This window comes from Bos indicus, chromosome 4 (assembly GCF_029378745.1).
Source record: "Bos indicus isolate NIAB-ARS_2022 breed Sahiwal x Tharparkar chromosome 4, NIAB-ARS_B.indTharparkar_mat_pri_1.0, whole genome shotgun sequence".
Lineage (NCBI taxonomy): Eukaryota > Metazoa > Chordata > Mammalia > Artiodactyla > Bovidae > Bos > Bos indicus.
The window spans coordinates 12,402,087-12,415,377 of NC_091763.1; the positions used below are offsets into that span (position 1 = coordinate 12,402,087).

General features: G+C 45.9%; 1 protein-coding gene across 1 annotated transcript; it reads left to right on the top strand.

Annotated features, from left to right (window-relative positions):
- Positions 1-98: 98 nt before the first annotated feature.
- PEG10 (paternally expressed 10) lies at positions 99-12,813 on the top strand. The gene is given in 3 exon segments (XM_070787506.1): positions 99-336; positions 6,528-7,711; positions 7,714-12,813. Coding segments are annotated over 3 exon segments (2,364 nt in total). The 5' UTR covers positions 99-331; the 3' UTR covers positions 8,889-12,813.
- Positions 12,814-13,291: the final 478 nt, after the last annotated feature.

Below are 13,291 nucleotides of genomic sequence, written 5' to 3' on the forward strand. Positions count from 1 at the left end.
CATCCCCTCCGCCCCCGCTCCTCCTCCACCCCCCCTAACCCGCGGAGCACGCTGGGATTTGGCGCCCCCCTCCTCGGTTCAGCCTATATAAAGCTCCGGGTCGGCGCTCCCGGTACACGCGCTTCAACTTCGGTTGGTGTGTGTCGAAGAAACCTGACTACGACCTGAGGAGACCAGCGGAGACGGACCACCGAACCTCGAGGAAGGTCCGCTGAGCGGGCTCGCGTCCGGAGCCACTCCGGGCTGCCGAGCAGCCAGCGGCGCCCACGCCTGGCACAGGTGTGGGACCCCGTCTTTCCAGCCTTCGCAGAGGAGTCCTCGCGTGGTGAGTATGCGGTGAGGATGTTTCTTTTTCTTTAAGATCACGTTCATTCCCCGTTCTTATCGAGAACTGCGGAAGATGGAATAGCGCCTCGAATGTCTCCACGCACACCTTGTCACGCCTTCACTGGCTGCACCCCAAAACTGCGTGGAGAATCCAAGCCTTCAGGGCTTTGATTCCTAGTACCTAAGTCTAGATACGGGTGGTAGACAGATATGAGCTGCGGACAGACATGAGCTGCAGACGGACATGAGCTACAGACCAATTTGCAGATGTGCTGCAAAGTGATATCCGCTACAAACTAATTGGCACTTCAGATGCGCTACCAACTGATGAGCGCTTCAAATGCGCTACAAACTGATAAGCGCTTCAAATGCGCCACAGACCCGATAGGCGCTTCAATGCGCTACAGACCGATGGGCACTTCAATGCGCTACAGACTGATGGGCGCATCAGTGCGCTACAAAGCGATGGGCGCGTCAATGCGCTATAAACTGATGGGCGCTTCTTTTGCACTGAAACCAGTATGAACTGCCGCGATTTATGAATTGCCGCGATTTATGAACCACAGACTGATGAGTGATTTGCGCTTTAAATGCGCTACAAAATGTGAGCTGTGGAAGATTAGCGCTACAAAAATGATACGATAGCACTACAACAGCGCTTCGTTGCGCTACGAGACTCAGGAACCGCAGAGGTACACGAGCTGTGGAACGATTTATACCTAAAATGCGCTACAGAGTAATAACAGCTGCAGAAATAGACAAGCTGTACTGTTTTGCGCTACAAAGAAACCAGTTGAAGCGGACAGGAGCTGAAGAGTAAGATCACTCTGTTCTTAGAGGAACCCCACCCTTTGTCTCTAACACACCTTTGGAATGGCTCCCACTATGTTTTTCTCTAGGACGGTTCTCTGCATGATGGTGCTGTTAGACAAAATGGAGCCCTGGGCAAAAATTAGTGTTTAACATTCTGCCCACACCATTCCTGCTATGGCAGTGGAGTGGAGGGGCTCTGACTGTAAGCGTAAAAGGCAATCTTTTGGTGGTGGCGGGGCTGCCTTGCTTAGTTGCACTTGATTGAAGTGGTGGTGTAGTTGTAGTGATGGCGCGAATTGGCATCCAGCAACAGTTTGTGGAAACTGTTGGTTTGCTTAGTATTGGGAGGCGTGGGGTGGTGGTGGGGGACTGGATCTGGGGGTGATTGCTCTTGTTGCATGAAATGAATCTGGCTGGTGGAAGCTGGTGGGAGGGGTTTGGGGAGGGGGGATCCTGGGAGAGGCATGCAGCCCGTCTTAGACCTGCCCCGCCCATCCTAGCGCGCCTTCTCTGCAGTATCTGCTCAGAGCAGGCTTAGCGCCGCCCAGTGCCTGCTCCGAGCGCGCCTCCTCTGTGGCGCGCCTTCCCAGAGCGCGCCTTCTAGATCCCGCCTCCCCGGAGCCCGCCTCCTTTGAGGCGGCTTCCCTAAACCCCACCTTCCCCTGACCCCCCCCTCCTCTAGGTGGCACCTCCAGACCCCGCCTCTCTCTGAGCCTGCCTCCTCTGAGGTAGCTCGTCCAGACCCCGCCTTTCAAAACTTGGCCCCACCCTGAGCCTGCCTCTTCTGAGCTGGCCTATGGCCCCGCCTCTCCAGAGGGTGCCTGCGCCTGCGCAGTGCGCGCCCCCAGCCATCTCATCAGGGTTCCCCCCCCCACCCCTTTTGCGCCTGCGCACCTTCGCTGCCTGAGCCTGGCTGCACAGCCCCGCCCTCCTGCGGTTTCTCTCCTGTGGTTTCTCTTCTGCGCAGGTTTTGCCTTTTATCCACTGGTGTCTAATAAATATAATAATAATATATAAGGACAGTTAACAACAATAACAATTATACATGGCATTAAAAAGCCACTTTTTATAAGCACTTTGTATATATTAAATAACATAAACCCACAATTTAAATTCCTGATAGTGGGTTATATGAAAGGTGCTTCCAAACTGACATGGCTGGCGCCTCTAAAGGCAGTCTAGCTAAATGTTTTTACTACAAATGAAAAATAAAATAACATTTTTAAGTTTTGAGGTTTTTTAAAATCTTAATAAAAATTTAATTTCTTTAAAGTAAACTTTTTAAAGTGTTTGGACACACTAGTGGACCTTTGTGTTGGGACCCAATGGAATCAGATGCTTTGGTGAATACAAAATAAAGAACTTGAACTTTGTTTCACAGGAGTTTTAAGTCACTTTGTTGGTGCTACTGGCTTGGCCTCTAAAGGAGGATGATGTGTATTTCTGGATTTTTTTCTTGGAATCTCTAGGGCATTAGCCCTGGCTGACTTGCCTACATATTATTAATTGGGTCTGGCATATTGTGGGCGTTCATTAAATGATCAGAGTAAAATGGTTTATTCAGTGTCTTCCTCCGTGTGTGCAGGTGTTTTCTGGTTTTTTGTTCCGGGCTCTTTCCTGTGGTGTTTTGTTGTCCTGGGTTGTCCAAGACGCTGCTTGTTTTATCTTGCTCACATTTAACAGGATCTTACAAAAAAAAAATTGCATTTTTAAGTTTGAATAATGTAAGCTGTAATTATAATTCAAAACACCTAAGTTAATTCAAAACACTAAAAATAATTAGCTTTTTTATAAACTAAAAAGCAAAGCTAATTATTTAAATTTGGGGCAAGTGGTTTAGTTAATGGTACATAATTGTCATATTTAAAATTTGTGTAATGTAACAAAGTGGTTACGTTACACAATACAGATTGACGGTTTTAGCTGGCATTTTAAAATATCTGTATAAAACAAATTTATAGTTTACTGCCAGTTAGATATTTATGTTTCTAATTAAATGAAGAAATTTTAAAACCTGGTTCCATATGTTGTAAACCATGAACCAGGACTATTACAGGGGCATTTGGAAGCATTGGCTCCCCAAATTTGTCACTCTCAACCAATCACCCCCTACACACACACTGCCTCCAACAAGTATATAGTCTATGGATATATGGATAACATGTCATAATTACAGCTTCAAATCCCCAGGTTCCATTTGGCCACCTTGCCGCCCTAACCCCTCTTCTCTTTGGAAATTCTGTGTCTGCATTATAAAGAGGTTCAAAACAATGGTTTTTAAAATGTGCATATTATTAGAATTTGCATTTCATCAACTGTACAGTTCTCAAAAAGAAATGTGGACATTTGCAAATGTAAAACAATTAAGCATTGTTTGGTGAAGTATCATTTACTAGTGTGATGGTTAACGTGTGATGGGTTTTTTGCTGCTGTTGTGCTTTGGTGTCTTTGGTGGGGGCATTGAGGGAGGGTAGGGTGGGGGGAATAGAAAGTTTCAAAAATCATTGTGAAGAGTCAAAGATTAATCAAATGTATTTAATTCTTAAATAGAGTGGTACTGAACTGTTTTTCATGTGTAAAGGTGGCATCTGTCCCAGGTGGCTTAGCTATATGCTGTGTGTTCTTTGAGGTTTTATTTTAGGAATGGGGCCTCTTGACCCCACCTCTGCAATCCAGTCCCTACTAAGGAGGCATTTAAGGAGCCATAGTCTTGTCATTCAGATCAAGTCACAGTGCCCCTGTTGCCTGTCATCTGGTGCTCCGGTTGCTGTTTAAACATTTGTAAACTTTACTTCGGCTCTTAACTTGCTTGCCCACTACCCTATCAGTTTTAATGGTTAAACAACTCTGTTCTGGGCAGTTGACTCTTTTAGGACTTAAGAGTCCCACCCCAAAATTACAAACCCTGGGGGTGGGAGCCTTAAGCCTGATGCCTGGTAAAAGTTAGGGACCTCAAACTAGTGATCTCACAGGTCAAATAAGGCCCTGAATGTTTGACTGGCACTGGATTTAAAAAATCATACAAGAGTTAAAAGAGTTTGTAGGGGTGGGGGGAGGTATTCATCCCCAAGTGATATAGCTGTAGCCCCTCCCTATTGTCCAGTCTCTTTTCACATTTCTATTATCTTCCTGTCCCCAAAAGCATTTGAATTTTAAGGTCTTACTGATCTGCTGTTTCCATAAACAATTCAGTGATTGTTTACTGATTTCCTAATGTATTGTTATTTTTGTCCTGTCCTTTTTTTTGCAGATGTGAAAACCATCAGACCTGGGCCTCAATAAAGCCCACCCCAGTGACTGTGATTGACATATAGGTGGTTAACCTTTCTGACCTGCTCCAGGCCGTGCTGTGAAATGCCTTTTCCAAAGTCTTGTCTCTAACTTTTGAAAGTATTAGTGTTTTGATGACGGAAGTGGCACCTCAGTCATCATGACATGAAACAATGACCTGTGTTTATTAGTTGCTTTTTAATGGGACATTAAAACACTTCATTTAATTAATAAAAATGGCATTATTTGGTGACCTCATATTCTGATTGTCACCAATGTAATCGTCTTTAAGCAATTGGACATGAAACAATGTCACAGGCTATGATGTGTTAATTACATCTCATTTTTTCTAAACTTGAATGTCTTATCTTGAATGTCAACTGTTAATTGTTTCCGTAGTCTGTTATTAAAGTAATTAAGTAACAGTTTAAAAATATTAAAATGGCACAGTAATTCTGTCCCTTAAGGACTCTGCTTGCTGCATAGCCTCCTTGAAGAGGCCGAACCAACAGCCTAGGGCATAAGGGGAAATGGCTGTGGGTGGTGGGGCTGGGGCAGGGGAGGGGCTAAAGAACTTGGAGGCGTCTCAGAAAGAGGAGGAGGAAGGGGTATTTCTCTGTAGCCAGGTACCATGTTTAATTACCATCACCTTCCCGCCCCACCCGTACCGGATTGATGAAATATTAGCAGTTTTTCACCTAACTCCTCTGAATAGCATGTTTACTTTTGTGGCTTTATTTTGCATAATTAATTTGCTGTCTGTTTTTGTCTTGGTGGGACAGAAAGGAACAGGTAGCAAGGACTGCCAAGTTAAAATGTAATGAATAGGCAGTCTATGGGCTTTATATATTCCATTTTTAAAGTTTTGAGCACTTTCCTAGTTTTCCAAATATGAACACTCAATGCCCATTTTAGAAATCATTGATGTGTTAAAATAATTACTCTAAGTGAATTTAACCCTGTTTCCAGGAAGTACACGTGCCCCTGTGTGCTAATTTATATATGTGTAATTTATTGTCACCCTACCCATAATTAGGGCAATAAGTTCCCTCCTCGCTTCCCCCTCACACAGTCATTCACCCCTATGGACACAGTCTTTTTTTAAAAAAACTGAGTATCTTTAGGTGGGATATGGGACCCAGTTTGCCATAGTTGCAGCCCCTCCCTGTTTTAATCTCAGCCTCATTATATAGAAAGTTAAAGTTTCTGTTTTTATTAATAACTTTATTAATATCAGCTAACAGTTGTTGAATATGCACTATGTGCTTTACTTGCATTATCTAATTAAACCCTCATTGTAAGTTTGAGGGACACTATTACTGGGATTCTTTGAATGTTCTATTTTATAGCCTAGCTACTCCTAAGAGGCATCAATCAATAACTGTTGGTTGACTGCATAATAAGGAGAGAAAGCAGTATATACAGGTTGCTGCTCAGTACCATTTCTGTCCCAAAGGGGAAATCTAATTAGGGTTTGAAAAGGAATTTAGACAGTTCTCTGCTGCCTTTGTGGCAGTTGTTGTTTGTTTTGATAATCATTCATAGTTACCTTCTCTATAAAGGTGGATCAGGGTAGGGACAGCGGGCCAAAGGGCCCCCCCTTGATGGGTTGATGAATACAGTCATTGTGATTTTAACCCCCCCCTCCACCTTTCTTTTTCTTGGTTCTCTATTGGCTGGAATAGCAGCTGTTTTTTCCAGTAACAAGTAGTTATCATTTTGGCTTTATTTTACATAATTTTTTGGTATCTTTGCCTTGAAGGTTTCTTGCTCTGCTTATAAAGGTTCTTACTTGGAGTGTCTCTACATTATTAGTCAGTAAAGGTAACCATGCTGCTTATAAGAGTTGCATATTGTTAAATTATGATGAACAGGTGATTCTTGAGGAGGAAAGGATCATTTGGACATCAAAGAGGAGGATGCTTTTCATTGTCCACAGTCCTAATTGATTAACATCTTTTTTGTGGGGCTTTGGTCTGTTTATTAAATACTGATGTAAACAAGGGGAATAAAGAGATACTTTAAATACTCATGTATTTAAAGTACTTTAGCAGATACATCGTATTGTGGTGCTTTGAATGTATGTGTTGAATTTATGCTTTTATCTTCACTTACAGAAACAAAAAGCTTCTGAAAACCAGAAGGCGAAAAGGCGGACGCGGAGGCCAGGACACAGGCCTCCATTGCCACAGGAGTGAAGCTACTACGCGCGGGAGGTCTCCTCCCACCCCAACCATCACCCTGGGGCCCGACTGCCCACCACCTCCGCCTCCTCCTCCCCCCAACGATCCTTCCTCCCCCTCCAACTCCCCCTGCAGCAGCCAGAGGGGCCAGTACAACCCAAACCTGGGAGAACGCCGGCGGGAGGATCTCTCAGAGGAGATCAACAACCTCAGAGAGAAGGTCATGAAGCAGTCCGAGGAGAACAACAACCTGCAGAACCAGGTGCAGAAACTCACCGAGGAGAACACCACCCTCCGGGAGCAAGTGGAGCCCACCCCCGAGGAGGAAGAGGACGACATTGAGCTGTGCGGTGCAGCGGCCGCCGCCGCCCCAGCCTCCCCTATCGAGGAGGAGTGCCCAGAAGACCTTCCCGAGAAGTTCGACGGCAACCCAGACATGCTGGTTCCCTTCATGTCCCAGTGCCAGCTCTTCATGGAGAAGAGCACCCGCGATTTCTCTGTCGATCGCGTGCGCGTCTGCTTCGTGACCAGCATGATGACGGGCCGCGCTGCCCGCTGGGCCTCGGCCAAACTGGAGCGTTCTCACTATCTCATGCACAACTACCCAGCCTTCATGACCGAAATGAAGCACGTCTTTGAAGATCCCCAGCGGCGCGAGGCTGCCAAACGCAAGATTAGACGTCTGCGCCAGGGCATGGGGTCAGTGGTCGACTACTCTAATGCTTTCCAGATGATCGCGCAGGACCTGGATTGGAACGAGCCCGCCCTGATCGACCAGTACCACGAGGGCCTCAGCGACCACATCCAGGCAGAGCTGGCGCGCCTCGAAGTGGCCAAGTCGCTGTCCGCGCTCATCGGCCAGTGCATCCACATTGAGAGAAGGCTGGCCCGGGCTGCCGCCACCCGCAAGCCGCGCTCCCCGCCACGCGCGCTGGTGGCGCCGCACGTCAACAATCACCACAACCACCAGGTAGACCCGACTGAGCCCGTGGGGGGCGCCCGCATGCGCCTGACGCAGGAAGAGAAAGAGAGACGTCGCAAGCTGAACCTGTGCCTCTATTGTGGGAATGGAGGCCACTACGCTGACAACTGTCCTGCCAAGGCCTCGAAGGCTTCGCCGGCGGGAAACTCCCCGGCCCCGCTGTAGAGGGACCTTCAGCGACCGGGCCGGAATTAATAAGGTCCCCCCAAGATGATGCTGCGTCATCTCCACACTTGCAAGTGATGCTCCAGATTCATCTCCCGGGCCGACACAGCCTGTTCGTCCGAGCCATGATCGATTCTGGCGCTTCTGGCAATTTCATTGATCACGAGTACGTGGCCCAGAACGGCATTCCTCTGAGAATCAAGGACTGGCCCATACTTGTAGAAGCAATTGATGGACGTCCCATAGCATCGGGCCCCGTGGTCCACGAAACACATGACCTGATCGTCGACTTGGGAGATCACCGCGAGGTGCTGTCGTTCGATGTGACTCAGTCTCCGTTCTTCCCCATCGTCCTGGGGGTGCGCTGGCTGAGCACACACGATCCCAACATCACGTGGAGCACCCGATCGATCGTCTTCGATTCCGAATATTGCAGATACCACTGCCGGATGTACTCTCCGATACCACCACCTCTCCCGCCACCAGCACAACCGGCGTTCTATTACCCGGTAGAGGGGTACAGAGTTTACCAGCCTGTGAGATACTACTACGTGCAGAATGTGTACACCCCAGTGGATGAGAACGTCTACCCAGACCACCGTCTGGTGGACCCTAACATAGAAATGATCCCCGGAGCGCACAGTATTCCCAGCGGGCATGTGTACTCACTGTCGGAATCTGAAATGGCAGCCCTGCGAGATTTCGTCGCCAGACATGTGAAGGATGGGCTGATCACTCCCACCATCGCGCCAAACGGAGCCCAAGTTCTCCAAGTGAAAAGAGGGTGGAAGCTGCAAGTTTCTTACGACTGCCGGGGTCCTAACGGTGTCACCATCCAGAATCAGTATCCTCGACTCACAATTCCAAATTTAGATGACCAAGCTCACCTGGCGACGTACACTGAATACGTACCTCAAATTCCAGGATATCCGACCTACCCCGCCTATGCGTACCCGACCTACCCAGTAGGATTCGCCTGGTACCCCGTGGGGCGAGATGGACACGGGCGATCCCTCTATGTCCCCGTGATGATCACCTGGAATCCTCATTGGTACCGCCAGCCGCCAGTGCCCCAGTACCCGCCGCCGCAGCCTCCGCCGCCGCCACCCCCGCCGCCACCCCCGCCTCCGTCTTACAGCGCCCTGTGAATAGGCATCCTGCCCTTCAGGATCTCCGCCCTCAAAATGAACTCCTGTTCAGCTTCTCATCAGTGACTGTGTGCTACATTGGGCCACTGCACCTTCAGACCAACCTGAGCACAGGCTTTCCTCTGAAATGGTTACAGAAGGTCAGGGCCACCCTGGACTGAAACCCATCTCAAAGCACCCACTGACCTCCACTGTTTGGTGGGAGCAACAAAATATTTACCAACAAATTATCTCTGGTTTTCCACTGTAACTGCCAACCTAATTAAAATTCATAACAAGTTTACTTCCCAGCAAACCCTGGAAACCTGGGTTTTACCTGCTGAAACCTCTGTCACCATCTGAATTATGAGCTGTCAGATTCCTCACTTAAGAGTTACTGAGAAGCTGATGCAAACACAGGAAATGCTGTTTTCTTTACTGAGGGGGAGGTGAGGAGGAGGACATAACTTTCCTTGCAGTTGAGGTACTTTACAGCCTTGGAGGAGCGAGGCCTTATTAAGGAAGCCACAATTACTGGTGCAGTGCCAACGGCTTCCGTGATCTTCTGGCTGCACCCTTTGAAACTTCACCATCTTCAGACTCCATTTCCATGACTCAAGGAGCGGCAACTCGACCAGTTCTCTGGGGAGCAGGCAAAACCCCTTCAACAGAACACCTCAGGCCTCAGGAGGAAGTGCTCTCAGAGGGATTTGTGCATGTTTGAGTGTGCCTTCACATCCTGGTGCAAATCATATGTACCCAATAACTCTGACTTTGTCACAACACCTTACCATCACCATGCCAGCAATGGCTTCCACACAAAACAAAAAGCCTGGTAACCAGAGACTGTTGGTGGCTCCAGGTGGTTAGATATTTGTGAAATGTGATCACCTCTCAGTCATGTATGAGGGCTAATGAGTAGCTAATAAGGACTCCTAAATCCCTGTACCCAAGTCTTAAAGGAGAGACTCACGGTTAATGGTACCACCTTGACCTGGAACTTCAGAAAGAATTTTCACGAGCATTGTTCACTGGCTGGAAGGGTGCCACCTGAAATCTTGGGAGCATCTGTCCTTGTCTCTGCCTCCATATGCACCTGGGCATTTCATTACCAGTCCCCTCACTTGACTATAGCACTAGGATGCTAGGGGAGGGGGAGTGTATTTTACCATCCTGTAGAGGATGGAGCCGATAAGCTGCCAGTGAATGAAAGGCCTCAGAAAGCAACCCAAAGCAACAGACAACACAAGAGTTGTCTTCGATCCAGTGACATCGGCTGGTGTCTCCTGGATGCTTTGTGCTAACCTGGGACTGCCTGACTTCCTTTAGCCTGGCCCCTTGCTACTACCTTGAACTGATTGTCTAACCTCTCTCTGTGTTTACTGCTGCCACTTACCTGCTGCAGGATTTGACAGCCTTCCTGCCTGGTTGCTGAGACTCCATTTTACCTCCATGGCATGGAGAAGAAAGAGGCAGGCTTCTGGGAGCATGTGTTTCAACACAGTCTCCAACAGTTTGAGCAGTAGCAAACGATATGGTGTATGTTTCAAATAGCCTGTCATGAAGAGGAGTCCAGTGGTGAAGTTTCACTTTTCATCAGCATCACCCTTCACATATTCATTATCACTCACCCTTACCCTTGCATGTTTAAATACTTAAAAGTTTTAGCTGTAGGTTGATAGTGTCCTTTAACACTGTTTTAAAGTAGTGACTCTGCTTTCAAAGTTATTTCCATTGAATTACTATCCAGCTCTTCTTAAATCACTTAAAATTGATACGTAAGGTAGTGTAAAATAGTTCTTTACTGTGAACTTCTCTTACAACACTGTGAATAAGAGGCTCCTCAGACTGGAGTGCTTGTATAATAGTTCATCCTGTTCATCTTCAAACTTCTATTTTAACATCATCTATAGTTTAAATTTTTTTTTGATTGGGCCTTTAAAAATCAAACAAAATGAAACATAAATTCAAAGAAAATACCTAATTGCCTAATTGGCTATTTAATCCAAAACAACTTTTTTTCTTTTTTCCAATGGAATCTGAAAGCTTGTCAGTCACTCATGTGTTTTAGGTTAATTTCTTTTTAAATGGTGCATTTGTGCTTCTGGACTTTTTGGAGCATCACGTCAGTTTACCTCAATCAATCCATCCTCCATCCATTTGAATTCAAGTTGCTTTGTGTCAAATTTACAGTTGTCAATTGATCTTCAAGCTGCAGAGGGCCTAGAAATGGGCTATTGTCTGCAGCCCCAGCATGTGCACACGGACATTGCCATCGCTGCAAGCGGAAGTCTGGAGATGTGACGACAACGATCATGAGGGAGCATGGTGGTGTGAGTTAACAACTCACAGAGGAAATCCCTGACACACCTTTGGCTGTTTTGTAGGGCTTGTGAAAATCTGTTTGGCAGTGTGTACTATGCCCTATAGCTCTATATACTATCTATATGCGTAGGTGTTCAAGATAAGTAATCTCAAACTTATTCTGTAGAATCAGAATTTATTAAGTTTCCTTTAGCTCATGTGTTTTCATCAACTTTGTTTTAATTGAATACTTTAAAACTTTTGGCATTTTCCAACAAGATGCCTTTATTCGTAAGAAAGGAAAAGCAAATTAATCTCTAAAGAATGTGGAAAGGGAGCAAAATAAAGATGATAAAACATCAAAGTTACTAGCAAAGCCAACAGTCTGCCTTTTGAAACAATGACAAAATTGATTGACTTTTGGCCCAAATTGTCAGTGTTAGTTAAAAAATGAAGGAAGAAGATATAAGCTCCCATTGTTAGGCAGACCTGGAGAGAACTAGCTAAGGTCACCATGCTAGATTGTTGAAGTGGAGGAAGTTTATATACATTTCTGAAGGGTCAGTTTAGTTTGAGCAATGAGGTACTTGTATTAGATACTGGAAAATGGAGAGTTGGTTGGAATAAATCATGTGAGTTGGCACAGTGAACTTCAGGCAGGCAGAATAAGAGGGCACACCTCCACAGTGCAGTCAGGGTTTCTGTTTAAGTTTGCAGGTACCTTGTGGACTCCTGAATTGATCCAGTCATCATCCACCACAGACATCTAACATCAGAATTCCAAGACTGGCAACAGAGAACGCTCTGCTGGAAAGACCTGGGCAGAAATGAAGAGAACCACCTGCAGAGATGAAGAGCCTGATGGGAACCATGCCACGCTTTCGTCTTAAAGAAAGAAGGTGCATCAGTTAGGATTGAGAGTTCTTTGTTGTTTCAGATTGTAGAAAGCTATCAAAGTGGTCTGTGGAAACTTTGCTTGTTTTTTTTTTTTCTTTGTGTAACGATTTACTTGGGGATATATATAATCATAAGTATTTTGGGGGGGGACTATTAAGTAATCTTAAGTGGGTGGGATTAGTTAAAAAGCATGATACTATTAGATACCGCTATAAGTAAACATGTGCACCTCCTTGTGATTCTTTCCTCTATAATTGCTACCCCTAAAGATTTCAGATAAACTTGAAGGGAACTGCAGGGAGATCAACCTTTTGGGGGCTGTTGGACACGGATAGAAATTAGTGGGAGAAAGTTCAGGGATGATTGGATAAAAATAATCTAATAGAGGCTCTTTGCCCTGAGGATTAACTCCGGGGATTGAGATTGTAAGCAGTCTTTAGAGAGTTAAGATAGATAGATGCCCTTTGAGAAATTGTTGCTGGAGTGATATTGATAACTATAGATGGTAAAGATTCATGGAAGTTACAGAAAAGTGATGAATAAGAACCGTTGGTTATGCCCCTGTCAGTGGCCCTTCTTCTTACCCCTGCCCCTTCTTCCTAACTCCGCACTGCCCACCTGCCCCTGCGCCACCTCCCTACCCTTGCCCATTTATTGCTATTTACTCTGTATTTCTCTCTATTTGCTAATGTATCAACTGATGTTATAATAAAAATTCAATAAAGATTTAGTGGTTAAGTGCAAACTGTGTCTTGATCATTTCAGCGTACGCTGGACATCAAGTGGACGGGGTTGGGGGAGGATGGGGAAGGGAGGAAGAGGAAAGGAGGGGTGGAGAGAGAACAGAAGAGACGGTGAAGGAAGAAGGAGGAGTGAGGAGGGTAGGGGAGTCTAGAGGATGGGGCTGGGGATGGGAAGATGGGTGGGAAGGGTGGCGGTGCTATATATCAATCAAGCAACACAGTGTCCATTATTTACCCAGAATATTCCAAGAAATCGATGAAATCATTCCCAGTGAAACCTTTAATGTATAAAATAAAGCCCCAAGATTAATAGCAACTCTATGGACATAATATAAAAAACTTCCTAAGCTGAAAAACTTAAGGCCACACAATTAATAGAGATTCTATTGACATGTATAACTTTTTATATGAATTTACCATGGGGTCACAGAGTCGGACACGACTTGGTGACTGAAGGACAACAACAACAAACTTGGAATA